At 31.0% G+C, this 25,127-nt stretch overlaps 1 protein-coding gene across 6 annotated transcripts in view; it reads right to left on the bottom strand.

Moving 5' to 3' along the window:
- Positions 1 to 809: 809 nt before the first annotated feature.
- Positions 810 to 25,127, bottom strand: part of LOC140441770 (probable chitinase 10) — a 31,494-nt gene continuing 7,176 nt past the window's right edge. For 2 of the 6 annotated variants that reach the window (XM_072532675.1, XM_072532680.1), the window contains 9 exons: positions 24,135 to 24,173; positions 23,772 to 23,810; positions 20,662 to 20,700; positions 19,984 to 20,022; positions 16,956 to 16,994; positions 16,278 to 16,316; positions 13,255 to 13,293; positions 7,354 to 7,515; positions 810 to 1,028 (listed from right to left, as the gene is read on the bottom strand). In XM_072532675.1, coding sequence (XP_072388776.1) covers positions 994 to 1,028; positions 7,354 to 7,515; positions 13,255 to 13,293; positions 16,278 to 16,316; positions 16,956 to 16,994; positions 19,984 to 20,022; positions 20,662 to 20,700; positions 23,772 to 23,810; positions 24,135 to 24,173 — 470 coding nt within the window. In that variant the 3' untranslated portion in view covers positions 810 to 993. The remainder of the gene's footprint in view (positions 1,029 to 7,353; positions 7,516 to 13,254; positions 13,294 to 16,277; positions 16,317 to 16,955; positions 16,995 to 19,983; positions 20,023 to 20,661; positions 20,701 to 23,771; positions 23,811 to 24,134; positions 24,174 to 25,127) is intronic. The other 4 variants (XM_072532676.1, XM_072532679.1, XM_072532677.1 and 1 more) reach the window with 4 other exon arrangements.

The raw sequence follows: 25,127 nt of genomic DNA, 5'->3' as shown, positions 1-25,127 counted from the left end.
TTTTCTTTATAATCTTGTGCACTCACATTTGTGAGCCAAAATCTCACCAAGTCTCTCCGAGGGTCTTGATATTTCCTCTTGCATCGTAAATAAAATTTTAAATATACCGATCGTAATAATAAAATATTTAACCTGGTCAGTTATATTTTACTTATTTCAAGTTTGTTCCCTTATGAATGCCCTCGATTCGAATTACTAAACATATTTATATAAACAAAATGCGAAACTATGTTACACGAGTATGAATTATAATAGTTTATATAAATGAATTCTAATATTTTAGGAATAATATTACAAAAGCGAAAAGGTAGAGATGAAAAAATTTGGACAGAGAATAATAGATAGGTATAAGATTGAAATATAACCCAAAAAAGTAATAGAATGGCAACCGATAGGTCGACGGAAAAGAGGAAGACCCAGATTAGAATGGCAACACTGCGTAAACAAGTCCATGAGCGAAAGAAATTTAACAACAAACGACTGCGAAGATAGGAAGAGATGGTGTTTAGGTATCGGACAACGTCGAAAGACGTTCTAAACCGATGTATATGTATAAGATTGATAACAGAAAATTCTAGACAAGAACTAAAACTCCTCTCTGTAGTACCTTAATAATGTATGCGAATGCATAGAATTTTTTTAGAACGGATTAGTCAGAGATAAGCATCATGATCCCTAGAATGTAGATAACTGTACCAGAAATGTTGGCTTCTAAAATTAAACCAGATCAAAGGTATGCAAAAAATATTTTATTAGGTGGAGGTATTGAAAAACTAAAAGGCTTTAACAGCTATCTAAAATCTACATTGTTTTTATTTAATTTATTTAAAATAAAATATTTTACAACAATAATGTAAAAACATCGTTTATCATAAAAATGGTTGTAATTAACAATTCATATTTAAATTAAAGTTTATTGTTAAAACAAAAATAATCTGCAAAGTATACATAATCCTGATCTGTTCGTCTGTCTCAGTTGCCTCGTCAGATATTTCAGTAATACATTTTGTACTTTGTTGTAGTCAGAGCTGCAAAAAATAATAATTATTAATTAAAATGTTTCTTAAATTCATTTTACTATTAGACTATGATCTGTTATAAGGTGGATGTGTGTTAGCATTAAGCTACATATAATAAAATTTGTCATCACATTAACATTGGCGGATAAAAAATCATTAAAAAGTCAAACTAACTATTTTAATATATATGTTACGAGCAAAGCCCGAAATTGGACAATCCTAACATTGTACACAAATTATTGTCCACTTCTAGCATTGTACCCCCAAACTGTACAATGTCCGAAATAATCAAAATAATTGTCGAAACGCTCATCGGTTCGAATCGATTATTATTGACAAGAGACACACCAAATCAAAAATTGAAAAATCGAATCGAAGAAAAAATTGTTCTACAATAGAAATATTGTTAGTGAAACATTTCAAAGCTTCAAGAGATAGATACATCACTATAATATAGGGAAGATGTGTGTAAAACATCTTAGATTTTCAAGAGATATGTATGATAATTTAAAATAATTTACTTCTACGAATCCAAAAGTCAAAAACGCTGGTTAATTATGGATTTATAACCTCAATTGATATTTGTTTGTCGTTAATAACAAATGGGGAATAATCGTCAAAATCGATATGAATCGATATCTATTATATTATCTTAAACTTTGACGCATCGCTACTTATTGAAATTCGAACATTGTACAGCAATTCTTTTATACAAAGTCCTCCGATTATACATACGAGTATTTCGGAGATTATACAGTAAAGGGGTACAATGCTAGAAGTAGACAATATTTTTTGTACAATGCTAGGATTGTCCAATTTCGGACATTGCTCGTAACATATATATATATATATATATATATATATATATATATATATATATATATATATATATATATATATATATATATATATAGAAAAAATACTAATCAGCACATATGTTTAGGGGAGAAACTGATACACTAGACCAACAGTTATGTTTAACAATATAATTTTTTGCTTCTGAAAAAATGCAAATATCAGTGATTGACTATCTGTGTATATCAACGACAGCAGATTTAAGAATTAAAAAATGTATCAAACAATTTTAATGATCAGAATAAAAGGGACAAAATACTTCCGAGGTATAGATACTCTATCATACAATAACCAAACGCATTCAAACAAAGAAGATATTCCAGAAATACTAGCAGATATATATGAACTTACTTCTAGTGATTCCAATTACAGCCTATCCTTTCTAGAGCACAAAAAATAACGAAGTCTTCAAATATACAAATCACAGAGTGCGGCCATCTAATAAATAAACCAGGAAGTCTTCAGGAATTAAGATTTTGTTTAAGTGCTAAAAATTTGAGTCCAGGACCTAATGATATCCACCTTCTTTTCTTACGAATTCTTCCTCTAAATGCAAAACTAATATTAGTTGCTATTTTTAACAATATTTTTATTCGCCATGACTTCCTGATCTATGGTCGCAAGCAACTTTAATTCCAATCCTTAAATATAATAAACCAAAAGACGATCCAAATTTCTATCGTCCAATATCACTTACGTATTTTACCTGCAAACTATTAGAAAAAATTCTTAATTATCGTCTTAAATGGCACCTCGAAAACAATAACTCAATAAGTATCAGACAAAGTATCCACAACAGACAATCTAATAATACTTTGGCGTATTTTTTGACATAAGAAAAGCGTTTGACACAACATGGAGACCTCTTATACTAAAAACACTTCAAGAATGGGACGTTCAAGGGAATATGTTGTCCTTTATTAAAAATTTTCTAGAAACACGAACTTATCAATTTAGGACCAATGGATTTACATCTTCCAGACGAGTACTTCAAAACGACACTCCACAAGGATCTTTCTAGTTGCAATAAATAGTATTATAGATCAAATAAAACTACATATATTTGCTAGCCTATATGCAGATGACTTAGTCATTTACCCAAAAAACAAAGAATGTAACCCTGGGTACACATTTTTTAGCAAAAGAAAAAATTATCCTTATGTTCAATTAACACTAAATGTACTTGTCCTAAAACACGCAGAACAAATAAATTTTTTAGGACTTTCTTTTGAACGTAACTTAAACTGGGAAAGCCATATAACTAATCTTCAACGTTCTTGCCAATCAAGAATTAATCTACTAAAAATGCTGTCAAATACCTCTTGGGGGGCAGATACAACAACCTTACTTACTCTATACAGATCACTAATACGAAATAAACTAGACTACGGCTGTTTATGCTGCGATACTGCTAACAAAACATCTTTAAAAAAACTTGACTACATTTATAATATGTGCTTAAGATTAGTTTTAGGGGCCACAAGAACTGGTCCAGTAAGTAGCTTACAAGTTCTGGCTAATGAACTGCCCTTAAGCCAGCGAAGGCAACTCCTATCACTAAATTACGTTGCCAGAATTTCAGCAAACAACAGCAACGTAACCTACTCAACAATACTTTGCAGAACAAATATATCGTCCGATCTTTACAGAAATATTGCAATAAAAACTACCATTTCCTGAGCGAATAAAACGTATTGGTCTTAATTTAGAACAGTTCAGTCTTACTATGCCGCTTCATGTAAATTTTCCTCCTTGGATGATTAAACCTCCAAAAATAGACACGTCTCTAAAAGAACTAAAAAAAATGTAATATCCAAATACCCAACAACCCATCAAATCTTCACTGATGCTTCCAAATGTAATGAAGGACATGCTGCAGCCTACATCTACGAAAACGTCAAGTCTACCATACGAATTCCAACTAATTGTTGTATATATACCGGAGAATTTACGGTAATTCACCAGGTCAATAAAAAATGTGGTTCTATCAATGAAAGCAAATTTGTTATCATCACCGATTCAATGAGCGCATTACTTGGAATAAAACAGCTATATACAACTCACGCCATACTTCTCAAGATCAAAGAAGAGGTAGCTTATCTACAGACTCAACAAAAAATATTTCCTTCATCTGGATACCTTCCCATATGGGAATAAGTGGTAATGAGGAAGTGGACTCTGTGGCAAGCAATGCAACAACCGACCAAAGTATTGGTATCATAAATCAAATGCCTTGGACTGATCACAAAGTAAATATCAAAGCCCACATGTACAGAGCGTGGCAAACTACTTGGGATCACACTGCCAACAAACTCAAGGAATGGTTAAGCCAAGTAGGAACCAAACTCATCTTACCAATTAGTAGAAAAGAGCAAATCATCATCAACCGACTCCGAATAGGAAACATATAATTGTCGAGTGTTTAGTGTACCAGAACGAAAGAATCGCGTGTGCTCTTAGTGACAATTTAAAAAGTGTACTAACGTCAAACTTACAGTCTTTATTAAGTTATTTTAAAAACTATATACCAGATTGTAAAAAAAAATATTTTTCTTTTATCTAACAATATGTATCTTACTGTTTTTGTATGTCCTTCCGCTAATAACCCTTAGTGCTTGATGCGGGTATATTTGTTAAAATAAAAAAAATTTAATGATGAAATGGTCCAAGTTGAAAAAGAGTTTTAATTCCATTCTATGCAGCTATATTTGCAGTTATTTGTACTTTAATACAAATTGATTTTTACGGAGGTACAAATGCTGAAATATATCGTTCAGAAAAAAAATTTTGCAGGTTCAAAAAATCAGTGACGGGTTTAGAAATTAGAAATATTGTTGCAAAATGGCCGGGTTCTCTACATGATTAAACAAAATTTACTAATAGAAGCATACAAAGCTGGAGATTTTGTTAGGTTTGTACAATTTTTTATAGTTGGTCAGTGTGATTATAGTTTAAAATTTTAATGACATGGTTAGAAAAGAAGCTAGAATAAAATTAGAGTAAAAAGAGAAATCAAACGATTTCTACTTAGCGAAACCGAATTCAAATCTTAACCACTGTGTTTCCTAAAATTTGCGAAACAAACTTAGAGTATTTTGATAATGAATCTCCCATACGAACTAGGAATGTTGAGGAATGGAAATAGATGGTTAGAAAAGAAGCTAGAATAAAATTAGAGTAAAAAGAGAAATCAAACGATTTCTACTTAGCGAAACCGAATTCAAATCTTAACCACTGTGTTTCCTAAAATTTGCGAAACAAATTAGAGTATTTTGATAATGAATCTCCCATACGAACTAGGAATGTTGAGGAATGGAAATAGAGGGTATGGAAACGGTAATGCCTAATTTTTAAAAATCATATGAGATTAAATTTGAAAGTGACTATAAATGTAATAGTAGCCACAGCAGTAATTCATAACATCAACATAGAAAATGGAGTCTTGTTTTCTGTAGATCATAATCTAAATTACCAAGTAGACTATTTCCTTATGACCATAATAGAAAAAAAAATTAAAACAAGTTGCCTCAATTTCAAGGTAAAATTAAAGGAACAATATTGTGCGTAATTATGTATTAGACAACATTTTGCAGAATAAAATTTACAATTTCTAAAAAAATATTTTCTATTAAACCAATTGTTTTTTTTTTCTGAGGTATTTTACAATGTATTAGTTTTACACTTACTTTCACCTTTGTCAATATAAATTTTATAGGATATTATGATGATTATATTTCATTAATTTGCCTTCTTATAATAAATTGTATATATGTATATTAATCATATTTTCTGTACTCTGTTTTGAAATTTGTGTATATTTTTAATTTACTTATTTAATATTAATAACATTAAAAGATAATACTTTTGTACAGTATATTTCTTATAAATTTACGTCGGCATTTTTTTGTTTTAAATATAATTTAATTTTTAATATTTTGATTTTTAACCTTGTTTCTTAATATCTTTCATGATTGGTCTTTCTGTCTCTTTTTTTCCTCTTATCGATCATCTTCTTCATTTAAATGTGATTATTTTTAATATTTTTTCTAGGTTTCTATAATTAATTGAATTATACACTCGAATTATCCGGGTCAGTTTGAAAATTTCAAGTTTCTGGATGCATAAAATGTTCTTCCAGTATCTCAGTAATGTCTCTTCGTGCAGTTAAGGATAAGGGGAATTTTGTGCGGAAGTCGGAAGATACACCTCTCCAAGCCATGACTAAGCCTCCATCAAATGGCATTCTTGGAGCAATGCAAGCTTGTGAAAATCATTTACCGGTTCTCCTCCAAACTCTTACACGTCCATCGGATCCAGTTAGACAGAAGCAGGATTCATCTGGAAATAACTCTTTGCTGCAATCATTAATTCTCCAATGCGCGTATTGTCGAACAAAAGCTATTCGTGCAACTCGATGCGCCAGGCGAAGTGGCGGTCCTGTAGCCATTACCCGAGAAGAACGAAATCTTCTCCTGACCCTTGCAACGCTAACATTGCGATTCCGTACTTCCTGTAGACGATTTCGATGCATAATCGCAGTTGAGGTCCGATTTCGTAAAGCCTGAAACGCAAGAAAACGGTCATCTCGTACCGGAGTCATTCTTCTTCGTCCAGAGCCAGGTCGTCTGGATAGCAAACCCTTCTCCTGAAAGCGTTGAAGCACTCGTTGAACCGTAGAAAGGCTTACGCCAACAGTTCTTGCGACTTGCCTTTGAGCGTGACCGTCTTTCACAAGCGCAGCAATTTGTGCCGTTTAAACAATAGCCAAGGGTATTTTTGGCAAAAAATGAACAATAATAAACACTAATAATAGCACTAATATACAATAATGATGGCAATAATAAACGTTTGCTCGTTGCGTTTGAACAGAAAGTCGATGCACAAATGAGACATTTAAAACAAGCGGCAGTTACAGGACCCGTTCATTTTGGGAAGTGTGCACTTTTCCGCGAAATCGAAACTATTAGAATTCTTTGTTGCAAAGGAAACCGCTAAGCCGACAACAATTCTCAGAAACATGCATTAGTTTGTATTTGTGTTATTATTATTTACGATAAAGCTCGTTAAAAATGAAATATCGGTGATTTTCAAGGTGACCCGGATTTTATGATCGAGAGTATATTTCGATAATTACTCAATAAGTTCAAACATATTATCTAAATTTTTAAAATACAGAAAACATAGTATGAAGCTTTGCTCTAGTCTACAGCACGGCCTATTGTACCACTTTTTTGTATGTTCGTGTAATAAAAAGATTACAGGAAATATGACTATTTAATAATATTTTTCTGGTTGACCATAATATTTTGTATGCACCACGTCAGTATAAACTCTTTATCGAACTCGTCTGTTATTCGCCTCGCTCGCTTCGGTCGCTCTGCTCATAATATCAGACTCGTTCAATAAAGAGTTACCTTACCAACTTGATTTATAAATAACTACTAATATTAACATATTTTTTATTAGTACTGTTACTTACTACAGTCTGATTCGGAATATTTAACACAGCCTTTTCTATTTTCACTCCAGTATAGGCTAGACGGACATTTCTTTGGACCAGACCATTGGTTATTTTCACAACAATAAAACATTTGGCAACTCTGGATATCATGTGTTACGTCACCATCTTCACATATTGACGCTAAAATTAAAATTTAGGTTAAAAACTGTTTAGTTAAAAACTGTGTTAGTAGTGTTGGCAATTATTATAAATATAAAACTATAAATCTGCCTTAATATATTTTCAGTTTTATTTAAAATAGAGTACACCAGATCATACTTTATATTTACTTGCGGTATATGCAAAAAGTTTATTATTTTAAAAAATTAATGACTGACTGTAGATGACAATTAAGTGGATCACCCGTTGCATGCAAAGGGCAAAGTCACTATGGTCTGTTTTTTAACCAGGAGGAGTAATTCAAATTTTCCGCGCTGTAATGCTTGTTTGTAATTGGTCCAACCGCAGGCAAGTTTACTCCACTAAATTATGACATGTTGACACTAATGACATTTGTGAAATTTTAAAATTCAATATTTAAGTATATCGACGATTTTTTTGTATTTTCTGCGTTATTCCTTACATTTTTAGATATTTCGTTTGTATTTATATAAAAAACAGTTCTTTTCAGAACTATTTCGCGACATATTAGTGTTATTAAGATAACAATGTGGATTCGATGCCAAGTACTAGTGGTAATTATTCCTCTACACCTAAAAAATGTCGGGTAGATTTGGGTCATATATCTTCAAATGAGAAACAAAACATGATTTGCTTATACATTATAAACATGTATAAATAAACAAATCAAAATTGATAATTCTGGAATGAAAATAACAGCCACGCTAGCAAAAATAAAACAGGCAACAGGTTAGTTTTGCAGAATAGTTATTGTTAAAATCAAGATTTACTAAAGTAATGCTAATTTTATTAGCACATTACTTTAGCTTGTATTGGAATATAAGCAGACTTCAACAGTAGTATTGTAAAATTCCATTGGATTTTAGATACCATTTTATCACGAATATATCGCTTTCGTATACGTTCTTTTTACGATTTTCTTCTTTAATGTGATAAATAAACTCTAAAAATTCTTCAACTTTTTCATAACAGTCCAACATTTTTTTATTGTAATTAGAAATACTAAATAATATATATTGGAAGTGAATTCGAAAAATTATTATTCAAACCCAAAAAAGAAGATGTATTTGGTGACTTTTCTAGTAACTTTCTTGGGTGTGAATCTGTCTTTTTAGTTTACTCCTCCTGGTTAAAAAACAGAGTATAGTAGTTATTTTATATTTTTCGATATTATAATATATTATTCTTACATTCCGGGCATAAATGGCTCTTTTCCGGGTAGTGGTGAACTACGCGGACTACGACAGGAATAATATTGCCGAATTCTACCAAAAATATACTGACGGCCCACAAATTATGAAATGCGAGGTAGAACACGCTATAAATAATGCTAAAATTAGAAAAGCTTGTGGTCCAGATGATACACCTTTAGTGTTGCTGAAACTAATAGAGGATGATAACATAAAAGTAGTAGTAAGACTTTTTAATTCAATATATAACACCGGAGTGATTCCCACAGATTGGCTCTAATCCATATTTGTCGCAATACCTAAAAAACACAATGCGAGAAAATTTTTAGAAGATCGATTAATTAGCCTAATGAGCCACACTCTTAAAATATTCCTAAGAATACTTCACAACAGAATTAGAAGCAAATGCGAAGAAGATCTCGAAGGTACCCAATTTGGTTTTAGAAATGATATGGGAACCAGTGAGGCACTTTTTGCGCTTAACATCCTATAACAAAAATGCCGTGACAAAAGAAAAGATGTATTTGCCTGTTTCGTGGACTTTCGTGGATAAAGTACAGCATGCAAAATTAATGCAAATACTGAAAAATATAGGAACAGATGACAAGGATATTCGTGTCATTAAAAATTTGTACTCGAATCAAACTGCTATCCTAAAAATTGGAGATAACTACACCGATGAAATCTCCATACAATGAGCAATCAGACAGGGTTGCATTTTGTCGCCAACATTGTTCAATGTTTACTAGGAGCATTTATTTAAAAACGCACTTGAGAGACAACCATATGGAATAAAAATCAACGGGAAACTACTAAATGTGATTAGATATGCAGACGATACAGTAATTCTGTCAGATAGTATTGGAGGTTCTCCAAATGATCGTATTCACAAGGTAGGAGAGGAAATGGGCATTAAAATAAACTTAAACAAAACCAAATTTTTAGTATTTAGTCGTGACTCACATCCCGATGCAAAGCTTCAATTAAACGGAGTCCAAGTTGAGAAAGTTCACAAAATGGCATATTTGGGAACTGTTATAACGGACCAACTAGATCCAGACATAGAAACAAAACGTAAAATAGCAATGACTAAAAGTCCTTTTATGAAAATGAAGTCATTTTTTTGCAATAATCATCTCAGTTTAGAACTAAGACAAAGAATGGTTAAGTGCTATGTTTGGTCCGTACTTTTGTATAGTGCAGAAATGTGGACGCTAAAAGTATCGATCATAAACAAAATTGAAGCATTGGAAACGTGGGTTTATAGACGAATGCTGAAGATACCTTTGGCAGCAAGGAAACTAATAAAGAAGTATTCAGGAGCGTCAACAAAGATAGAGAACTGCTGAAGACTTAAAAATTGAAAAATGTCTTATCTGGGACATATAGTATGGGCAAGTCGATATAAAATATTACAACTGATCCTTAAAGGCAAAATAGAGGGTGGTAGAGGTGTAGAAAGTAAACAAGTTTCTTGGTAAAAAAACAGTCGTGAATTTACTTAGATATCAAATGCAGGACAATTATTCCATATTACAGAAGACCGAGAAGCCTTCGCAATGGTGATCGTCAACGTCGGATAATTCTGATATGACACGCGAAAAAGAAGAAGTGGTGAACTATAGTATTTACATCCTAGGAGAGTCTTATTGTGTATTTCTAAAAAATTCTATACTTTCTTTTACAAATGACTTTTAGTAGAAATCTTTATAGTTCACTGTATCCGAGATACGATTTTTCAAATTTCGCTACTCAAACAATTTGTAGGCTATTTCTCCTTATAACTTTTTTCTAAAAGTTTAAGGTACATGTAATTGTACATTGAATAGAAATAAAAATAATTAGCTTTTAAAAATGCTCTGCTGCAGAAGTTTCTATCACTTATATTAAGCAAAATACTGTCCTTCAAAGTTTTCTACTTTTAACGATTTTTGGTAAGTTTTACGGTTATTCTTTAAATTTCTCATTATAATTTTTTTTTGGACATTTAGGTATATACAATACTAAATAATTAACTTTAACCAATATATGGTTTGTCAAAGTGTGATGCTTGCAACGATTTTTACTAACTTTTATGAATATTTTTCAATTTTTATTTATAATTTTTAGTGCATCATCAGAAATTTGACCTTTTTGCTGATAATGTTAATTTTGGGACCCCAAAAAGATGCAAAAGGTTTGTCAACAACATTTTTCACCTAAAACTTATTCTCGTAAGGGGGGTCGGAGATAATGGATTTAGCAATAAGCTCTATACGTCATAGAAAAAATGTTTCAAACAAGAAATGAAACTAAGGTAATTTTAAACAGAAATGTCAATTAGCACCTTTAGCATCTTTTTGGGGTCTTGAAGCTGCAATTCTCAAATAAATTAAATAAATTTTTTTAAAGTAGAAAATTTTCAAAAACCATATCTTGATTAAAATTAGTCATAGAATCTTTTACAATAGGCCATTTTAAAGGTAACTGATTTTTCTGATAATTAAATCTACCATTGTGTGTACCTACAACTGCCTAGAAAAAAAGTTATTGAACAGAACAATGTTTGCGAAAAAATAGGGAAAATTGCCAAAAACTGATGTGAGTTACAAACGGTGAAAAATTGAATCTTGTATACCCTTACTCATAAAGACCTTTACCAAACGTCACTTTAAAGAGACATGATAGAAGTTGTTTTTCTGTAAAATAATGCCCATACCTACAATAGGCCCGTAAGAAATAGTTATAGAGCGTATATAGATATAAAAGATATAAAAAATCTCGTTTGTTCCTGTTTTTTGTTGCTTTTTTTTTTTAAGATATTTGGTAAAAAACATATTTTTCACTCAAATAATCCCTAATGCCTAAGAACAAATTCACCACTTTCTCAAAAACGCACCCCTTTAAATGGTAGCACTTAAATGGTTTTTACATATTTGGAGATCTATTGACGATATGAAACAATAAAACCTCTTTAATGTCCATAATCCTTTTATCCCAATTTTTTTGAACATATTCAATAATAACTAACAAAGAAACTTAAAATTCTAACAATTACTATTACAGACTTCATCTACTTAATGTCATTCTCTATCTAATGTATTATAGTGCGTATGAACAACTTCACTAAACATTTATTGATTATAATTACTAGCTGAGGTTAAAAATATAATTAACTTTTGGCAAAACATCTCTTTCAAAAGAAGATAAAGAAGTTTTTACTAACTGAAAGTTGGACCTAGAGAAGTTGTTGAAACCACTTGAGCTAAAACCGATTAACCAAAAACTATTATTTTTTTGCAGATTTTGTTTAAACTATTATAGAAAAAAGATCGTTGTTTTAAATTAAATGAAATATTATTAAAAATAAAATTAAAAGTGAAACTGGAACAAAACCATGAAGTGGAGATATCCAGGAGTGGCTAGTATACCTGTTGAATACAAAGCACGTGGTGTTAGTGTGTATTAAGGTATAAAAAAATGCTTATTAAAAGCAATGAATGATTCAATTCAGAAAAGATCTTCTTTAAAATAAAAGTTTTAAGCTTTTAATAAGCATTTTTATACCTTAATACACACGAACAGTACGTGCTTTGTAAAAATAAAATGTTTGCACTTTTATCGTTTTATTTGTGTTAAAAAATAGAGTAGGAAGATTAATATGATCTTTTTACAGACATAATACAAATATATTATAAGGATACATTATTTTATTAATATACGTCGAGGTTTATTAAAAATAAACTGATATTATAGATTAGGGCGGATCTGTTTTGAGGTGGATGTGAAAGATCGCATTCGGATTTTTTAAGAAATAGTTCGGTGATACATTCAGTAATAACACCTGTAAGTTATAATAAGTAAATTGAAATTTCCTAGATTTATGTGACATCTATATTTTATGGTAACATTCAAAAAAGAAAACTTTATTATTACAAAAACCTCAATACCTAAAATTGCAATATTTTATCTAAAGTTGCAAAGAGAAACTGCGTTTTTTACAACGACACTTTAAAAAAGTAAACTAAAGTTTTTTACTTACTTGAAGTTAGTTCTCCGGAAGTTGTTTTAAGCTTTTAATAAGCATTTTTATACCTTAATACACACGAACAGTACGTGCTTTGTAAAAATAAAATGTTTGCACTTTTATCGTTTTATTTGTGTTAAAAAATAGAGTAGGAAGATTAATATGATCTTTTTACAGACATAATACAAATATATTATAAGGATACATTATTTTATTAATATACGTCGAGGTTTATTAAAAATAAACTGATATTATAGATTAGGGCGGATCTGTTTTGAGGTGGATGTGAAAGATCGCATTCGGATTTTTTAAGAAATAGTTCGGTGATACATTCAGTAATAACACCTGTAAGTTATAATAAGTAAATTGAAATTTCCTAGATTTATGTGACATCTATATTTTATGGTAACATTCAAAAAAGAAAACTTTATTATTACAAAAACCTCAATACCTAAAATTGCAATATTTTATCTAAAGTTGCAAAGAGAAACTGCGTTTTTTACAACGACACTTTAAAAAAGTAAACTAAAGTTTTTTACTTACTTGAAGTTAGTTCTCCGGAAGTTGTTGAAATTACTTGTGCTAAAAAATAAAATAGGAAATATTTTTTGGAGACATAATACGAATATATTATAGGATACATTATTTTATTATTATACGCAGGGCCGCCGCTAAGGTATTGGCCGCCCCCCGTGTGCAACTTAATATTTGCCGCCCCGCTTCCAACACTTTAGACATACATACTATTATTTAAAGAAATGTGCAGAAGATGCATAATACAACAATAATAATTTGTAAATAGATAAATACGTACTTGAACATTTAGACTAATCTCGATGATCCAACGTCCATATATTATCCTAACGTATGTCCTAATATATATCCTAATATCCTAATTTAAACGTCCTTTATCCTAATTTAATATCCAACGTCCAGAATATGTATATCCTAATATTCTAATTTAAACGTACATTTAATTAAAATAAACCGTGAATAGTAACATAAACACATAAAAAAACTAAAACGAATGTTGCGAATGCTTTTAATGTCAACTTTGGAAGGTGCTTTAATAAAATGTTCCATCTAATATTGGAAGAAGAATAAAATACATATAGTTCCTGTACAGTATTAAAAAACTCCACTGACTCAAAACTTATTTTTACTGCATCGTTCACCACCAGATTTAAACTATGCGCAGAACAGGGAATAAAAAATGCTCGAGGATATTTGTCTAAGATTTTCTTCTGCAATCCAATGTGTTTACCACGCATATTGGCTCCATTATCGTAACCCTGTCCACGCAAATTATTAATATTTAGTTTATTTTCTATAAATTCAAACAGACCTTGTCCAGTTACGTCATTTACAGGAGAAAATCCCAAGAAGTATTTAAATATCTGAACTGGTGCTGAAGTTGAAACACATCTTACTACATTTATTATTTGTTCTACGTGCGTTATATCTGGGGTACAATCCAATATGATAGAAAAATATTAAGATTCTCGAATTTGTTTTAGGATAACGTTCCAAACAGAGTTTGCCAATAAAACAATCAATTCATTTAGATGTTGTCATCCTAAATAATGTGGTATATTTGTACTCTTGGATTCCATACAACGAAGATGCTCTGATAATACAGCGTCAAACTTAGAAATCATTTCAACTAACTGCAAATAATTTCCATTATTTGGTTTAAATAACTTATTGGATGATCCTCTAAAAGCTAAACATTGTTTAGATAAAAATTTTACAATTGATAATAATCTTTCAACAACAGCGCCCCAATGTGTTTTCTTTATTCCATGTAATTTTTGATGAGCAGAGTCAACTTTTAATCATTTTTTAATGCTGTAGATAGTTCAAACAGTTTTTGAGAATATTTTATATCAGCTGCACCGGATTCATGTTTTTTAAAATAATGACTAAATGTTGCCAGTCACTTACCCCATTAATTCCACTAACTAATTGTTGGCTGCTTTCATCACAACAAAACAGTTTACAAGGTGCACAAAAAACACTATTTAGTGATAATGATAATGCTCCAGTTAATGCTCCAGTTAATTATCCAAGGAAAGATTTGGACAAACGAAGCGTGGGGAGACGACGTATATCTTGGCTGCGCAATGTAAGTAACAGCTTCAAAGATACGAATAGCAATGATGATTGCCAAACTCCGTAGCGGAGAGGGCACTTGAAGAAGAAGAAGAAGTGATAATGAGTAAAGTAACCACGGGCGATGAATTTGATCTTGATTAGGTAATGTGCGATAATAATAAGTTTCTGAAAATTTCCCATTATTTTTATCTCTGGGGAAGTTAATTTTTGTAATTTGCTGAGGAAAATTTTCAATAACAAATTGAACTTCACTTGAATTCATATTTGCAAGCCATTTTCCGGGATCATCTAAAACCAAGTATATGCTGAAGTTTCCTACACTGCAATCCAGATTAACTGGAACATTAATTGTTCTGTCTTGGTTGTTGGTTTCAGATTCAGGCGTTTCAGGATCAGCTCTCGCACTATCGCTATTATTGTCATCGAATCCTCCGTCTCTATCCGCAGGAATATTAAATTGTTTGGCACTTTTTTCTATGGTTTGGACTTCGCTTGAAGTTAAAGGTCCTAAATTTATATCCGAGTCTTCTATATTTTCATGTATGTTTTTCATCAAAAATGATTCCAGTGCACCGCTAAGTTTTTTTTCCATCAGTTTTTGCCTCTTTTATTTTTCCATATTGAAAGCCTGAAAGTCGTTTTCTTTTTCTTTCGGACATTTTAAAATTATCACTTAAAAACGAAGCCGGGCGAATTTAACAAAATAAATCCAAAAACACTTCAAATAAGTTGTCCAAATAATGTTTCTCCAAATAATATGTAGCCGTAACGGGTATACAAATAAAATTGCTCTGATCTCGACGTTACTTCGAAATACAGTACCTACTGTGCAAAAGAAACGGGTACACTACTATATTTTACAAACAAAATCGTTTATCAAAAGCGTGTCTAAATTCATCGAATTCTCAACTAAGACTGAAAATAAGACATAATAACTCATCTATAAACATAACCATAGGAACAATATTATAACAGAACCAAATAACTGAAGTCCGAAAGCCGCCAGCCGCTTTGAATTAAAAAGTATTCCCGAAACTGCTTTATGACTGTACCTGCAAAAGGGCGGCAGTTCATAAAATAAATAATATTTTCTGACATTTTTTTTTAGATAAGGATGAAAAAAAGAAGTATACATGATAAATGAAACGCATTTGAGTATTATCACGTACTGAATAATTATTATTGTTTGAAATATTGAAGTTCACAGAATTATCTGAATCATTACTATTTAATTATTTGAATTTATTTTCGTTTTAAAAAAGTATTATGATCAGTGTACTGCTTTTGGCTGCCCCTATTGTTGGCCGCCCCTATTGTTGGTCGCCCATGTGCAATGCACACTTGGCACACATGGTAGCGGCGGCCCTGGTTATACCTAGAGGTTTAAATATAATAAACTGTACTTTTGGCGAAACATCTCTTTCAAAAGAGCATATAAAAATTTTACTTACTGAAAGTTGGACCTAGAGAAGTTGTTGAAACCACTTGAGCTAAAACATATTAACCAAACAATTTTATTTTATTGTAGATTTTGTTTAAACTATTATAAAAAAGATTATTATTTTAGTTTGGATGGAATAATATTAAAAATGGAATCTATGCACTTTTATCGTTTTGCAGAAGGAATTATGATATACAAAGGCATTTTTTATACCTTAATACACACGAACACTACATGCGTTGTAAAAATAAAATGTTTGCACTTTTATCGTTTTATTTGTGCTAAAAAATAGAGTAGGAAGATTAATATGATCTTTTTACAGACATAATACAAATACATTATAAGGATACATTATTTTATTAATATACGTCGAGGTTTATTAAAAATAAACTGATATTATAGATTAGTGCGGATCTGTTTTGAGGTGGATGTGGAAGATCGCATTCGGATTTTTTAAGAAATAGTTCGGTGATACATTCAGTAATAACACCTGTAAGTTATAATAAGTAAATTGAAATTTCCTAGATAGATGTGACACCTATATTTTATGGTAACATTCACAAAAGAAAACCTTATTATTACAAAAACCTCAATACCTAAAATTGCAATATTTTATCTAAAGTTGCAAAGAGAAACTGCGTTTTTTACAACGACACTTTAAAAAAGTAAAATAAAGTTTTTTACTTACTTGAAGTTAGTTCTCCGGAAGTTGTTGAAATTACTTGTGCTAAAAAATAAAATAGGAAATATTTTTTGGAGACATAATACGAATATATTATAGGATACATTATTTTATTATTATACGCAGGGCCGCCGCTAAGGTATTGGCCGCCCCCCGTGTGCAACTTAATATTTGCCGCCCCGCTTCCAACACTTTAGACATACATACTATTATTTAAAGAAATGTGCAGAAGATGCATAATACAACAATAATAATTTGTAAATAGATAAATACTTACTTGAACATTTAGACTAATCTCGATGATCCAACGTCCATATATTATCCTAACGTATATCCTAATATATATCCTAATATCCTAATTTAAATGTCTATTCTAATTTAATAATCATGATCCAACGTCCAGAATATGTATATCCTAATATCCTAATTTAAACGTACATTTAATTAAAATAAACCATGAATAGTAACATAAACACATAAAAAAACTAAAAACGAATGTTTCGAATGCTTTTAATGTCAACTTTGGAAGGTGCTTTAATAAAATGTTCCATCTAATATTGGAAGAAGAGTAAAATACATATAGTTCCTGTACAGTATTAAAAAACTCCTATGACTCAAAACTTATTTTTACTGCATCGTTCACCACCAGATTTAAACTATGCGCAGAACAGGGAATAAAAAATGCTCGAGGATATTTGTCTAAGATTTTCTTCTGCAATCCAATGTGTTTACCACGCATATTGGCTCCATTATCGTAACCCTGTCCACGCAAATTATTAATATTCAGTTTATTTTCTATAAATTCAAACAAACCTTGTCCAGTTACGTCAGTTACAGGAGAAAATCCCAAGAAGTATTCAAATATCTGAACTGGTGCTGAAGTTGAAACACATCTTACTACAATTATTATTTGTTCTACGTGCGTTATATCTGGGGTACAATCTAATATGATAGAAAAATATTTAGATTCTCGAATTTGTTTTAGGATAACGTTTCGAACAGAGTTTGCCAATAAAACAATCAATTCATTTAGATGTTGTCATCCTAAATAATGTGGTATATTTGTACTCTTGAATTCCATACGACGAAGATGCTCTGATAATACAGCGTCAAACTTAGAAATCATTTTAACTAACTGCAAATAATTTCCATTATTTGGTTTAAATAACTTATTGGATGATCCTCTAAAAGCTAAACATTGTTTAGATAAAAATTTTACAATTGATAATAATCTTTCAACAACAGCGCCCCAATGTGTTTTCTTTATTCCATGTAATTTTTGATGAGCAGAGTCAACTTTTAATCATTTTTTAATGCTGTAGATAGTTCAAACAGTTTTTGAGAATATTTTATATCAGCTGCACCGGATTCATGTTTTTTAAAATAATGACTAAATGTTGCCAGTCACTTACCCCATTAATTCCACTAACTAATTGTTGGCTGCTTTCATCACAACAAAACAGTTTACAAGGTGCACAAAAAACACTATTTAGTGATAATGATAATGCTCCAGTTAATGCTCCAGTTAATTATCCAAGGAAAGATTTGGACAAACGAAGCGTGGGGAGACGACGTATATCTTGGCTGCGCAATGTAAGTAACAGCTTCAAAGATACGAATAGCAATGATGATTGCCAAACTCCGTAGCGGAGAGGGCACTTGAAGAAGAAGAAGAAGTGATAATGAGTAAAGTAACCACGGGCGATGAATTTGATCTTGATTAGGTAATGTGCGATAATAATAAGTTTCTGAAAATTTCCCATTATTTTTATCTCTGGGGAAGTTAATTTTTGTAATTTGCTGAGGAAAATTTTCAATAACAAATTGAACTTCACTTGAATTCATATTTGCAAGCCATTTTCCGGGATCATCTAAAACCAAGTATATGCTGAAGTTTCCTACACTGCAATCCAGATTAACTGGAACATTAATTGTTCTGTCTTGGTTGTTGGTTTCAGATTCAGGCGTTTCAGGATCAGCTCTCGCACTATCGCTATTATTGTCATCGAATCCTCCGTCTCTATCCGCAGGAATATTAAATTGTTTGGCACTTTTTTCTATGGTTTGGACTTCGCTTGAAGTTAAAGGTCCTAAATTTATATCCGAGTCTTCTATATTTTCATGTATGTTTTTCATCAAAAATGATTCCAGTGCACCGCTAAGTTTTTTTTCCATCAGTTTTTGCCTCTTTTATTTTTCCATATTGAAAGCCTGAAAGTCGTTTTCTTTTTCTTTCGGACATTTTAAAATTATCACTTAAAAACGAAGCCGGGCGAATTTAACAAAATAAATCCAAAAACACTTCAAATAAGTTGTCCAAATAATGTTTCTCCAAATAATATGTAGCCGTAACGGGTATACAAATAAAATTGCTCTGATCTCGACGTTACTTCGAAATACAGTACCTACTGTGCAAAAGAAACGGGTACACTACTATATTTTACAAACAAAATCGTTTATCAAAAGCGTGTCTAAATTCATCGAATTCTCAACTAAGACTGAAAATAAGACATAATAACTCATCTATAAACATAACCATAGGAACAATATTATAACAGAACCAAATAACTGAAGTCCGAAAGCCGCCAGCCGCTTTGAATTAAAAAGTATTCCCGAAACTGCTTTATGACTGTACCTGCAAAAGGGCGGCAGTTCATAAAATAAATAATATTTTCTGACATTTTTTTTTAGATAAGGATGAAAAAAAGAAGTATACATGATAAATGAAACGCATTTGAGTATTATCACGTACTGAATAATTATTATTGTTTGAAATATTGAAGTTCACAGAATTATCTGAATCATTACTATTTAATTATTTGAATTTATTTTCGTTTTAAAAAAGTATTATGATCAGTGTACTGCTTTTGGCTGCCCCTATTGTTGGCCGCCCCTATTGTTGGTCGCCCATGTGCAATGCACACTTGGCACACATGGTAGCGGCGGCCCTGGTTATACCTAGAGGTTTAAATATAATAAACTGTACTTTTGGCGAAACATCTCTTTCAAAAGAGCATATAAAAATTTTACTTACTGAAAGTTGGACCTAGAGAAGTTGTTGAAACCACTTGAGCTAAAACATATTAACCAAACAATTTTATTTTATTGTAGATTTTGTTTAAACTATTATAAAAAAGATTATTATTTTAGTTTGGATGGAATAATATTAAAAATGGAATCTATGCACTTTTATCGTTTTGCAGAAGGAATTATGATATACAAAGGCATTTTTTATACCTTAATACACACGAACACTACATGCGTTGTAAAAATAAAATGTTTGCACTTTTATCGTTTTATTTGTGCTAAAAAATAGAGTAGGAAGATTAATATGATCTTTTTACAGACATAATACAAATACATTATAAGGATACATTATTTTATTAATATACGTCGAGGTTTATTAAAAATAAACTGATATTATAGATTAGTGCGGATCTGTTTTGAGGTGGATGTGGAAGATCGCATTCGGATTTTTTAAGAAATAGTTCGGTGATACATTCAGTAATAACACCTGTAAGTTATAATAAGTAAATTGAAATTTCCTAGATAGATGTGACACCTATATTTTATGGTAACATTCACAAAAGAAAACCTTATTATTACAAAAACCTCAATACCTAAAATTGCAATATTTTATCTAAAGTTGCAAAGAGAAACTGCGTTTTTTACAACGACACTTTAAAAAAGTAAAATAAAGTTTTTTACTTACTTGAAGTTAGTTCTCCGGAAGTTGTTGAAATTACTTGTGCTAAAAAATAAAATAGGAAATATTTTTTGGAGACATAATACGAATATATTATAGGATACATTATTTTATTATTATACGCAGGGCCGCCGCTAAGGTATTGGCCGCCCCCCGTGTGCAACTTAATATTTGCCGCCCCGCTTCCAACACTTTAGACATACATACTATTATTTAAAGAAATGTGCAGAAGATGCATAATACAACAATAATAATTTGTAAATAGATAAATACTTACTTGAACATTTAGACTAATCTCGATGATCCAACGTCCATATATTATCCTAACGTATATCCTAATATATATCCTAATATCCTAATTTAAATGTCTATTCTAATTTAATAATCATGATCCAACGTCCAGAATATGTATATCCTAATATCCTAATTTAAACGTACATTTAATTAAAATAAACCATGAATAGTAACATAAACACATAAAAAAACTAAAAACGAATGTTTCGAATGCTTTTAATGTCAACTTTGGAAGGTGCTTTAATAAAATGTTCCATCTAATATTGGAAGAAGAGTAAAATACATATAGTTCCTGTACAGTATTAAAAAACTCCTATGACTCAAAACTTATTTTTACTGCATCGTTCACCACCAGATTTAAACTATGCGCAGAACAGGGAATAAAAAATGCTCGAGGATATTTGTCTAAGATTTTCTTCTGCAATCCAATGTGTTTACCACGCATATTGGCTCCATTATCGTAACCCTGTCCACGCAAATTATTAATATTCAGTTTATTTTCTATAAATTCAAACAAACCTTGTCCAGTTACGTCAGTTACAGGAGAAAATCCCAAGAAGTATTCAAATATCTGAACTGGTGCTGAAGTTGAAACACATCTTACTACAATTATTATTTGTTCTACGTGCGTTATATCTGGGGTACAATCTAATATGATAGAAAAATATTTAGATTCTCGAATTTGTTTTAGGATAACGTTTCGAACAGAGTTTGCCAATAAAACAATCAATTCATTTAGATGTTGTCATCCTAAATAATGTGGTATATTTGTACTCTTGAATTCCATACGACGAAGATGCTCTGATAATACAGCGTCAAACTTAGAAATCATTTTAACTAACTGCAAATAATTTCCATTATTTGGTTTAAATAACTTATTGGATGATCCTCTAAAAGCTAAACATTGTTTAGATAAAAATTTTACAATTGATAATAATCTTTCAACAACAGCGCCCCAATGTGTTTTCTTCATTTCATATAATTTTTTATGAGCAGAGTCAACTTTTAATCATTTTTTAATGCTGTAGATAGTTCAAACAGTTTTTGAGAATATTTTATATGAGCTGCACCGGATTCATGTTTTTTTTGAAAATAATAACTTAATGTTGCCAGTCACTTACCCCATTAATTCCACTAACTAATTGTCGGCTGCTTTCATCACAACAAAACAGTTTAAAAGGTGCACAAAAAACACTATTTAGTGATAATGATAATGCTCCAGTTAATGCTCCAGTTAATTATCCAAGGAAAGATTTAGGACAAACGAAGCGTGGGGAGACGACGTATATCTTGGCTGCGCAATTTAAGAGCCTGGTGCCAGTGCACATCTAGCCAATTATTTAGAGCAACAGCTTCAAAGATACGAATAGCAATGATGATTGCCAAACTCCGTAGCGGAGAGGGCACTTGAAGAAGAAGAAGTGATAATGAGTAAAGTAACCACGGGCGATGAATTTGATCTTGATTAGGTAATGTGCGATAATAATAAGTTTCTGAAAATTTCCCATTATTTTTATCTCTGGGGAAGGTAATTTTTGTAATTTGCTGAGGAAAATTTTCAATAACAAATTGAACTTCACTTGAATTCATATTTGCAGGCCATTTTCCGGGATCATCTAAAACCAAGTATATGCTGGAGTTTCCTACACTGCAATCCAGATTAACTGGAACATTAATTGTTCTGTCTTGGTTGTTGGTTTCAGATTCAGGCGTTTCAGGATCAGCACTCGCACTATCGCTATTAATGTCATCAAATCCTCCGTCTCTAGCCGCAGGAATATTAAATTGTTTAGCACTTTTTTCTATGGTTTGGACTTCGCTTGAAGTTGAAGGTCCTAAATTTATATCCGAGTCTTCTATATTTTCATGTATGTTTTTCATCAAAAATGATTCCAGTGCACCGCTAAGTTTTTTTTTTCCCATCAGTTTTTGCCTCTTTTATTTTTCCATATTGAAAGCCTGAAAGTCGTTTTCTTTTTCTTTCGGACATTTTGAAATTATCACTTAAAAACGAAGCCGGGCGAATTTAACAAAATAAATCCAAAAACACTTCAAATAATTTGTCCAAATAATGTTTCTCCAAATAATATGTAGCCGTAACGGGTATACAAATAAAATTGCTCTGATCTCGACGTTACTTCGAAATACAGTACCTACTGTGCAAAAGAAACGGGTACACTACTATATTTTACAAACAAAATCGTTTATCAAAAGCGTGTCTAAATTCAACGAATTCTCAACTAAGACTGAACATAAGACATAATAACTCATCTATAAACATAACCATAGGAACAATATTATAACAGAAACTTTACAACCATTTGCCTAAGTTCTTGTAAAGTGTAAAATCCCAAATAACTGAAGTCCGAAAGCCGCCAGCCGCTTTGAATTAAAAAGTATTCCCGAAACTGCTTTATGACTGTACCTGCAAAAGGGCGGCAGTTCATACAATAAATAATATTTTCTGACATTTTTTTTAGATAAGGATGAAAAAAAGAAGTATCATGATAAATGAAACGCATTTGAGTATTATCACGTATTGAATAATTATTATTGTTTGAACTATTGAAGTTCTCAGAATTATCTGAATCATTACTATTTAATTATTTGAATTTATTTTCGTTTTAAAAAAGTATTATGATCAGTGTACTGCTTTTGGCTGCCCCTATTGTTGGCCGCCCCTATTGTTGGCCGCCCATGTGCAATGCACACTTGGCACACATGGTAGCGGCGGCCCTGGTTATACGTAGAGGTTTAAATATAATAAACTGTACTTTTGGCGAAACATCTCTTTCAAAAGAGCATATAAAAATTTTACTTACTGAAAGTTGGACCTAGAGAAGTTGTTGAAACCACTTGAGCTAAAACATATTAACCAAACAATTTTATTTTATTGTAGATTTTGTTTAAACTATTATAAAAAAGATTATTATTTTAGTTTGGATGGAAAAATATTAAAAATAGAATCTATGCACTTTTATCGTTTTGCAGAAGGAATTATGATATACAAAAAAAGTAAAAATAGTAATATGACACCTAAATTTTTTTGGAACGTTCATAAGCGAAAACTTTACCTACTAAAATCTCAATACGCAAAATTGTAGTATTTTATCCAAAGTTGCAAAGAGAAACTGCGTTTCTACAAAACAGTACTTTAAGAAAGTAAAACAAAGTTTTTTACTTACTTGAAGTTAGTTCGCCGGAAGTTGTTGAAATTACTTGTGCTAAAAAATAAAGTACGAATATTAATATGATCTTTTTGCTTAAGCTTTTACTAAAATATGTTATAGGATATATATTATTTTATTAATATACGTGAAGGTTTATTAAAAATCTGATATTATAGATCAGGACGAATCTGTTTTGAGGTGGATGTAACAGGTGCCATTCGGATTTTTGCAGAAAGAGTTGGGTAATACATTCATTAATAATAATAACCTTATCCTTCCTCTTAAATAGGTCAAGAACATAACCAAAAAATCAAAATATTTAAAAATAACTAAAAAATTCGACTTTTTCTACTTTCCTTGCAGATAACTTTATAATAATTCATTTTAGAGTAAAGTCGTAATAAAATAAAATAGCTACAATTAAATTTTGTAGTCTATTCTAAAATACGGCTAGTCAAAAATGTTTTAGTTTATTACCGTTACTGCAAAATGGCAGTAAATACAAAAAAAGGGGAGGAAAGAAATTTTTTCTTACACCATGTTTTTCAACCATTTAGATTATACTTATAAGCTTCATAAATCGTATAGAAAATCCTTATAGCATACTAAAATAGTCCCCCAAATTTCATTAATATTAATTTAACAGATTTTCCATAATAATTTTGCAATCAAAACTTAAAAAAGAATAGAATTTTATTTAAAATCTTAAACAACAAAAACTATACCATTGTAACAGCTACCACACTGCTCCCTTAAAAATCTCCTTAGATACGCCCATGGCCCAAATTAAAATGTTAGAGGTCACTATGTTGTCAACTGTGGCTGAGCGACAAGAGAACTCTTGGTTTTGCTTGCCAGTTGGGGTCAAGACTCGATAGTGCGTAGCAGTTTTTTACATCTCTGGTGGCGAATTTGGGACTTGCTTAAGAAGTGAGCGTCTTTTACATTTCTAGTTAATACAAATTCTAGTTAATACTATCATGAAATATTAAAGCAACTTAAATTAAG

This window comes from Diabrotica undecimpunctata, chromosome 5 (assembly GCF_040954645.1).
Source record: "Diabrotica undecimpunctata isolate CICGRU chromosome 5, icDiaUnde3, whole genome shotgun sequence".
In the NCBI taxonomy this organism is placed as follows: Eukaryota; Metazoa; Arthropoda; class Insecta; order Coleoptera; family Chrysomelidae; genus Diabrotica; species Diabrotica undecimpunctata.
Note: the sequence above shows the minus strand (reverse complement) of the source record. Positions and strands in the feature narration are given on the sequence as shown.